The 8,799-nt window shown below is 34.4% G+C and overlaps 2 protein-coding genes across 2 annotated transcripts; one reads left to right on the top strand and one right to left on the bottom strand.

Annotated features, from left to right (window-relative positions):
- Positions 1 to 3,877: 3,877 nt before the first annotated feature.
- Positions 3,878 to 5,365, bottom strand: PER1 (1-cysteine peroxiredoxin 1). Its single transcript, XM_086657856.1, has 3 exons — positions 5,034 to 5,365; positions 4,733 to 4,881; positions 3,878 to 4,432 (listed from the first exon to the last, which is right to left on the bottom strand). The coding sequence occupies exons 1-3, from the start codon at positions 5,149 to 5,151 to the stop codon at positions 4,037 to 4,039; spliced, it is 663 nt and encodes a 220-aa protein (XP_086513982.1). The 5' UTR covers positions 5,152 to 5,365; the 3' UTR covers positions 3,878 to 4,036.
- Positions 5,366 to 7,205: 1,840 nt separating this feature from the next.
- LOC147559670 (ubiquitin-ribosomal protein eS31 fusion protein) lies at positions 7,206 to 7,955 on the top strand. The gene has a single exon (XM_086661569.1). It carries the CDS (start codon positions 7,293 to 7,295, stop codon positions 7,761 to 7,763), a length of 471 nt encoding a protein of 156 aa, XP_086517695.1. The 5' UTR covers positions 7,206 to 7,292; the 3' UTR covers positions 7,764 to 7,955.
- The last annotated feature ends 844 nt before the right edge of the window (positions 7,956 to 8,799 follow it).

The following is an 8,799-nucleotide window of genomic DNA, read 5'->3' as shown; positions in this document are numbered from 1 at the left end:
GATTTTTTATCTTTTCTAAAAAAAATTAATTAAAGTCTTTCAAATTACTTCATTCTTTTTGTAGCTTTCTTTTTCAATTGTTTATCATGTCTAGTCTTAAGTATTCTTAACTTTATTATAAAACAACTATAAGGAGTACAAAACCAGTTAAGAAAAATAAAAATATTATAAACAATAATAACAAATGCATATTAAACCATTTCAGCTATTCACTATATTAAATTGAAAAATAAAAAAGCTGGTCTCCTAGTTATTCAAAAAGATAGTCTAATATTCTGACTTGTAGGCAGTATGCTATGATTTTTAAAAGGTGAAAAGATTATATATATCTTTAACATATTTATTAGACTATCTTTTTGATTTTTGAATATATATATCTCTATATCTCAATATCTTTTTGAATATGTCATTGGCTTGTCTGTTGGTAGAAATAGTCTCAACTTGTACAAGTATACACGAGAAAACGTTAACTAAGACTAATTAAATAGTAATATTATACATAAAATAAATGAAATAAAATGTGAGTGGAAAATCTTAATTCCTTTACATACCTTGTCCCAATTATCTTCAATTTCGACTAAGATGAGCAATTTTTATTTGGTGAGAGGAAAAGCACTAGTACTGCAGATTTGTAAGAGATATATATAATGAAGCCATAAGTTATTTATTTTACTTTTCCTTAGAATGAACAACTAAGTTACTTCTTGAAATTCTTAAATGTGGCAGTGTCGTCTAACTCTCCCCTCATATCCAATGGGCATGGCTCCCCCATTCACTAGCGTAAATGGGTTCATCTCTAAGAAACTAAAGTCCAGATCTGTTGACATCAAAATCAGTCAAAATTGAACTTTAAATGTCTCCCAATAAAATAAAAAATAAAACTATTGTTGGTGACATATTGATAGTAAAAGCAACTCCAACCATGAGAGGCTTAGGCTGCAACTCATTTTTTATTACAATTAAACGAAAGGGCTCTACCAAAAAAATTCAACTCCAACCATTAGAGACTAGGCTTAAAATATGTGTATGTGAAAGACACTATATGGTATTTTGTGTGTGTTCGAAAAACGTGTATGATCTTGTACATATGTGACACATGTGAGTTAACTTTTTCACATTTTTTTTGAAAAATTTGGATTTCAATTCAAAATTTAACTTCCCACTTTATTTATTAATTTTGGACTTTTAATTACATTTATCTATCCAACTTTTAATTACATCTACCCTCAAACTTTTAATTACATCTACGGTCCAACTTTTAATTACATCTATCCATCTAACAACCATATTAATTAACTTTCTCGTTATCTATAAATACAACAATCTTTAACTACACACTCATCCAACTTCATCTTATCTTCTTCTTTCTTAGTTAAGATCATGTTTGATGAGTATGTAGTGAAAGATGGTTGTATTTACAGATAAAACAAAAGGTAATCAATTAATATGGTTGTCAGATAGATGTATTAAAATTTGTTTGGCAGATGCAATTAAATTTTAGTTGGGTAGATGTAATTAAAAGTTGGATTGTGATGTAGGTAGATGTAGTTAAAAATTGGTAGGTAGATGTATTTAAATGTTCATATCTTAAAAAATTTGGAAAATTCAAAATTAAAATTTGAATTGAAATCTAATTTTTTTTCTTAAATATGAAAAAAAGTTCACACACGTGTTTTGCACATGGACAAGATCACATAAGTTTTTTGCACATACATAAATATTTTAAGCCTCCAATCTTACAGGGGCTTAGGCCCAAACCCTTTTTTATTATAATTAAAACAAAGGGTTCTACCTCAAAAACCACCTCAAACCTTGAAGGGGCCCTAAAAATTTTGAATGTGTCAAACACGTATGTGGTATTTTGTGAGTGTGCAAAGACGTGTGAACTATTTTCGAAATACTTTCTTTTTTCAGATTTTTAATTTTCCACTTCTTCAACCAATTATCAAATATTACATCTACCCTATGCTTTAAAAAGCGGCGCCTAGCCGAAGGTTAGGAGCCGCTTACAAGCTATGCGGCATAAAGTCGCTCGACTGGGACTCGAAGTCCTAGTCGATTTCTCCAGACGAGTTAGCCGGCGCCTGAGAGCCGACTAGGGCCGACTCGGCTAGTCGGCTAGGCGCCGACTAACTCAGTCACGACCAGCAGATGAGATTTTTTTTATACCCAAGTTCTCAACAAAAAAAAAAAAGAGTCAGAGGGTTGAGTCGACTGAACTCTTCTTTGGGCTTGAGCCTCAACTCAGCCCCAAAGAGGAGCTGATTGGAGTAAGGGTCCAACATGGGGCTCAGGCTCCCAATTTTGGGAGCCCCTGATCTTTTCTTAATTCCAATGTCGGGCTCCTGAAAGGGGCTCCCAGATCTAAGTGTGATGTACGTGTGCAGATTTTTTATTTCAATTTTTAACTATAAATTATTAATTTCAAATATAATATTTAAATTTGATATTATTCTAGAGAAACAGAGAATCTTGAAAAGATAATAAAAATTAGAGAAAGAATTGGAAAAAAAGATTTAACACAGTTAAGATTTTAAAAAAAAAAATTAAATATTATTGGGTGGGGATCCACCCAAAATGTGACCTTTGGGAGTTTCACAACGGTCAGATTTGGGGTTGGGAGCCCGGGAGGGTGGGACTCCCGGGTTGGAGTCCATTGTATAGGGGTTATACATTGTACTTGCTCTTAGGATTTGAGTTGCTTTTAGACTTGCTCTAAGAAACCACAATTAGTTGACCTGGAACAAACTATACTACAAAACTTTCTAGAAGTCTATCTAAACTAAACATTATCATGAGATATGTCAGTGAATAATTAGAACCATACCCTGGAATACAGAAATTACACCCTTTACGAAGTCCCCTATCTTTGCTCGAACCTAAGTAAACATACAAAGTGAGCAGTCGGACAAAAAGCATATATATAGGCAGACGTTTTGGTGCACTCAAAATATGCCCTTGAAATAACAAATAGAACCTTAGACTTCAAATGAATGAGAACGTAAAATACAACCTGTGAATCGAGATCAGATATTACCCAAACTAGTAACAACCTATAATACCCCGAACTACGAAGGATCAACTACCACAATGTTTTCACGGTTAGAGCATACTTAACAATACTACCTCCAGAAAATATGAAAATGTCTCGTGAGCATTATGCTTGACAATTTTCACAAATATAGCATTACGCCATCAAAGTACAAAAACTTTGTATCCAAGAAATATGACATTTCTACGTACTAGATAAAGGATATAGAATTAAAGAAAGGCCCATGAAATTGGATCACGAAGAGGAAAGGACTTACTTCCAAGGGGAGAGTGGCAAAATTAGTGGAGCACACGTCTCAGAGGTCATTGGCTTCTCTATTGGTAGAAATATAGTCTTAACCTGTACAAGTACACACGGGAAAACGTTAACTAAGACTAATTAAATAGTAATGTTATACATAAAATAAATGAAATGAAATGTGAGTGGACAATCTTAATTCCTTCACATACCTCCTTGTCCCAATTCTCTTCAATACCCACATTTTACAAATCCTGACACATTACCATATTGAGTTTTGCATTGGAGATGAATTTTAAAAAAAAACTCTAAAAAATCTTATGTGACACTATAGAGTTTGAGTGTTCTATTGGAGATGCGCTTAGACAAGGTTTCATTGCCTAATATATATTACTAAATCAAAATAAGACAGTTGGTGGATTGATTTATATCACGCCATTACCATCAACAAGGTTGTATTATGTTAGAATATAGCCGGGAGGAGTTGCTATTTGGAATTGAGGTGACACAATTTTGGGTCCATAGATTGTTTTTGTTTTTATAAAACTCAAATTGATGGGAGGAGTTGTTATCTGTAACTGAGACATCTTTTACCAACAGTACTACTATATAATCTTACTACTACTACATACTTCTTTCACCAAGTTCTTGCCAGAAAACTACAATTCTTACACAACAGAACTACTATGTAATCTTACTAGTCTACTACTACATGTATATAATATAATGTTACTATCTAGTATGAGATCAATCTACTTTGGTGAAACGGAGGTAATCTTTCTTGGAAGGAAGATCAGCAGTTTCATAACCTTGTGGAAACATCTTTTTAGCTTCTTCATTCGACACACTCAGCGATATCACTACTGATTCTCCTTGTTTCCAGTTCGCCGGAGTTGCTACCTTGTGCTTAGAGGCTTTCTGCAATGAGTCAAGTGCTCTCACTATCTCATCCATGTTTCGACCAGTGGTGGCCGGATAAAGGAAACTAAGTTTAACCCTTTTGTCTGGTCCAACAATGTGAAGTGCTCGTGACGGCATTTGTTGTCCACTTGAATCTTTCTCATCTGGATCTACCATGTTAAGTTGTTTGATTATCTCTCTCTTTGAATCTGCTATTATTGGGTACTTCACCTTGCAACCATCCTGCATTCATTGATAGTTCTAAAATAATTAAATCACAGTTTTTACATTTTTAGCCACAGTTTTAAAACTGTGGCTAAATGTTCAATGAATTTGTTAAAGATTTTGGATCATAGTAAAAGACTACAGTAGAGCTTGTGTTTTCTTTAAGTGGGGTCTAAAAGTTCTCTTTCCAAGTCAGATCTGACATCTGACTCAGATGTTTGTAAAGTCAGATTTGAGATGGTAATTTTTTTTTCTCCTTTACTCATCTGAGTGAGAGTATATATAGAAGTAGAGAAGGGGGTTAAATTGAGAGCTGACCGAGTAAGCTTCAACATCTTTAATCCATTCCTTGTGAGATTGAATAGTATCACAAGACAAACCCAACAACTTGACACCTCTCTTTTCAAATTCACCAGCATATGCTGCCATCTTACCCAACTCAGTTGTGCACACAGGTGTGAAATCCCCTACAAACATCACATATATATATACACCAAGACAGACAAAAAATAAAAGTAATTACTAATTAGAAATGGGAAGAAAAGATCATCCACTCCATAGTCCATACTCTATAGAGAGAGATAGAGATAGAGATAGAAGCAAACATAACATATATTACCAGGGTGAGAGAAGAGAATGACCCAGTCAGTGGCAATGAAGTCATGAAGTTTGAAGCTTCCATGGGTTGTCTCTACTTCCAAGTTTGGTACTGTGTCTCCTATAGTTAATCCTGGCATCTTCTCAATGAATGATTTCAAGTTATCAATATAAAAACTTTTTCAGTTTTGCTGCAGTTAACTTACTGCACAGATATGCTCTATATATATATATATATATATTTATAGAGATAGATAGAGAGAGAGAGGCCAGTGGTGGGGATGGTGCATGAAGAGAACGTGGCAGTATCCATTGAGTGTCGTGGCATTCAAACAGTTTAACTGCCTGCACGTAATAGACATCACTTGTAATCTTACACATGCTCTTCTACCTGTTACACCAACCCTGCCCTATTCTTTTTCTTTTTTTTTTTGTTGAAAGAATCCTGCTGCTATGATAATTTCTTTTTTCAACCTTATGCTATAATGTTTCAACAAAAAAAAAAAACTATGCTATAATAATCTGGTACGCTACCAAACGGAGGCCTTTAAAGGCATCCTAGTCCTTCTCCTACCCGTCCGTCTCTTTTTATCGTATTCGTAGACATTGAGCTGTCCGAGACTCAATTTGTGGGTGTTAAAAGAGATGGAGGCCAGAAAATAAAAAGAAGGGGAACCTATGGATGCACCCATGCCAAATTGAATATTGCTCTAAGCTGGTTAATAATATTCTCATTATTTCTTTAAATAAGAACTTAACTGATACTAGACGTTGGAATTTTACGAAGTCAGGGGCTATTCTGTTTGTTTTTTCTCTTTATAAAAAGCTTAATGCTAGTTCTAATGTTTTTCAAGATGAGGTCTCTTTCTAGCACTACATTTGAAACATTCAAACTTTGCCGTGCATTCAGATTTTTATTTGGAAATGTTGTGCTAATGTTTTACCTCTGAATACTAAGCATTGTTATATTATTAAATGTAGTGATGTTTGCCCGGTCTGCTATATATATAATGAAATTGATACTCACTTATTTTTTCTATGGCTCGATCTATATGGTTTCATTTTGGCATTAGAACTGATTTAATCACGACATCTATTGTGAAGAATTTGATATCTTCTTGGTTTACCTCTAGTAATACATCAGACTCCATAGACATCACCTTGTACACTTTTATCTTGTGGAAAATTTGGAAACATAGATGCACAATCCTTTTTGAAAACAATCATCAAACTCCAGATCAAATCATCCGTCAAATTACCTATTCCTTTAATCTGTTTAGGTCTAATGTTACTCAGCAAGTTATTTCTTCTAATGGTCACTCAATTCCTTCTCCTGATATCTGTTGGCTCCGCCTGTTTTTAGTATGATCAAGATAAATGTTGATGTTTCTTTTATATCGGCGGCTAAACCAACAACTATTAGTTGCATTGCTCGTGATTATAAAGCTACCTTTCTTCTAGCAAAAGCAGATATCATTAGATGCCGCAACAGCGAAGGAGAGTGTCGAGCACTCTTGCTAGCCCTCCAATGGGCGTTTCAGCTCCGCTTGTTGAAGATAGTAATCGAATCAGACTCTTCAAATGTTATTGACACAGCTTCATTAGGGAAGAGCACCTGTAGTTAGATCTCCAGAGCCACTATTGAGGAGATCAAGGAGCTGAAAAGTAAGTTTCAGAAAGTAATCTTTGTTAAAGTTGCTCGAAAGGTAAATATCTTGGCTGATGTTATAGCTCGAACAACCCGAGCCTCTTCATTGTCTTGTGAGTAGGTAAATATCCCATCTTTGTTTGTGAGTGGGTGAATATCCCATATACAAACATAAAAAGGAGCACTGAGTGACATATTTTAGATATTGTTTATAATCTCTCACACTCATAGTTTGTTGATCTTGAATCAAACATCTACAAACTTCATAGTTATGAATATTAACGGAGGAATAATGATTGCGAATCGAAATATGATTCACATATTATCATAATGAAACTCTTGCAAAGATCACAAAAGTATAGAGGAGGTTCTTAATAAAGTTGGAGTGATTTAAGCTTGGTAATTCTAGTAGCGCTTATAAATTTCTCATTGTGTGTAACTTGAGTTAGATGATAGCCCAAATCAAACGGTGGCCCTAACCCAATACGGTGGAGCCCGCGAAATGGTTCAGAAGAAAACCCTAATCTCAAACCCTCAAAACTCTCCTTCTATGTTCTCATTCTCACTTACCTATCTCTGGTAGCAACTCCCCAACCCTAATCCCTCCTTGCTGTTCTCTCATTCTGAACGGAGATGCAGATCTTCGTGAAAACCCTAACGGGTAAAACCATAACTCTAGAGGTTGAATCCTCAGATACAATCGACAATGTCAAAGCCAAGATCCAAGACAAGGAAGGAATCCCACCAGATCAACAACGTCTCATCTTCGCCGGAAAACAACTTGAAGATGGAAGAACCCTAGCTGATTACAACATCCAGAAGGAATCAACTCTTCATTTGGTACTTCGTCTGAGAGGAGGAGCTAAGAAGAGGAAGAAGAAGACTTACACTAAGCCAAAGAAGATCAAACATAAGCATAAGAAGGTTAAGCTCGCTGTTCTTCAATTTTACAAAGTTGATGATTCTGGAAAAGTTCAAAGGTTGAGGAAAGAATGCCCTAATTCTGAGTGCGGAGCTGGAACTTTCATGGCTAATCATTTTGATCGTCATTATTGTGGTAAGTGTAATCTTACTTACGTTTACAAGAAAGCTGGTGACGAGTAAGAAGAACAGTTTTAATATCAAGTATTAGGGTTTACTTTTGCTTTATGTTTATCTTCTACATGAACCTTATCTAGAATGAGAATGGAACTCTGATTAGGGTTTTTATGTTTTTGATTAAGGAGATGAATTTGTCATAAAATAGAGATTATGTTATCTTTTAGTTTCATTAAAATGTTCTGTTACTTGGATTAATATTTCCTTTTGCTCTGCTTGAAATTGTTTGATTTCATTTCTTTAGCATTTCTGTCTGATTGGCTTGAATTACAATTTTCATTTAACTCTTAGATTTCATCTCTTTATGTGATTCAATTGGGTTGAAGATGTACATTGATCTTCAAATATAGTTTCTATTATCAGATACAATAGTCATTATTTTGTGATCATCGAATTGGATTTCCTATGAAAGGTGACTATATTTTGTATTCTATGACCCAAAGTTAGGCAAATCCTGATTTTTAAGAACTTGTTGTTTTGGTGGATTTGATCTTGTGAACTTTAGAGTGTTGTGCTATCTAAGATCATTATCCCGACGCGCTGTGTTTTCTATTCGGAAAGGATAAAATTTGAACGCTGATCTCGTTAGTGGAGATATAAACATTTTACCACCCAAGTATTTAACCAAAGAAGTTTGTTTATATATTTCTTATGAAGAAATTCATGACAGTGATCTTTTCGACTAGGGTTCATGCCATTACAGTGTAGACAACGTTGTTTTAGCAAACCAACTTTAAACTTGTACAATTTATTGATAAATGAAAAGTATTTATGTAATGTGTGTAGAAGCAATAAGATATTAAGCATTTGTTCCCTAGATTCATTGATTTCTATGAAATAAGTTTGTTTGGTGAAAATAGTTAACTAGATTGATAAATTGGCTGAGATTGTAGTATTTCTCCTTTGAAACTTAGAAGTGAAACTTCTTTGAAGAATTGCTGTTACCAATATAATGACAGAAAGGGTTTTATTAAATACTTTCGGATCATTACTGTTACATCTGTTTATGGCCTGAAGACTTTCATTTGCCGATTGTTGCTTG

This window comes from Eschscholzia californica, unplaced genomic scaffold (assembly GCF_041429995.1).
Source record: "Eschscholzia californica isolate CP2 unplaced genomic scaffold, dmEscCali1.0.p SCAF_2, whole genome shotgun sequence".
Classification (NCBI taxonomy): Eukaryota; Viridiplantae; Streptophyta; class Magnoliopsida; order Ranunculales; family Papaveraceae; genus Eschscholzia; species Eschscholzia californica.
Note: the sequence above shows the minus strand (reverse complement) of the source record. Positions and strands in the feature narration are given on the sequence as shown.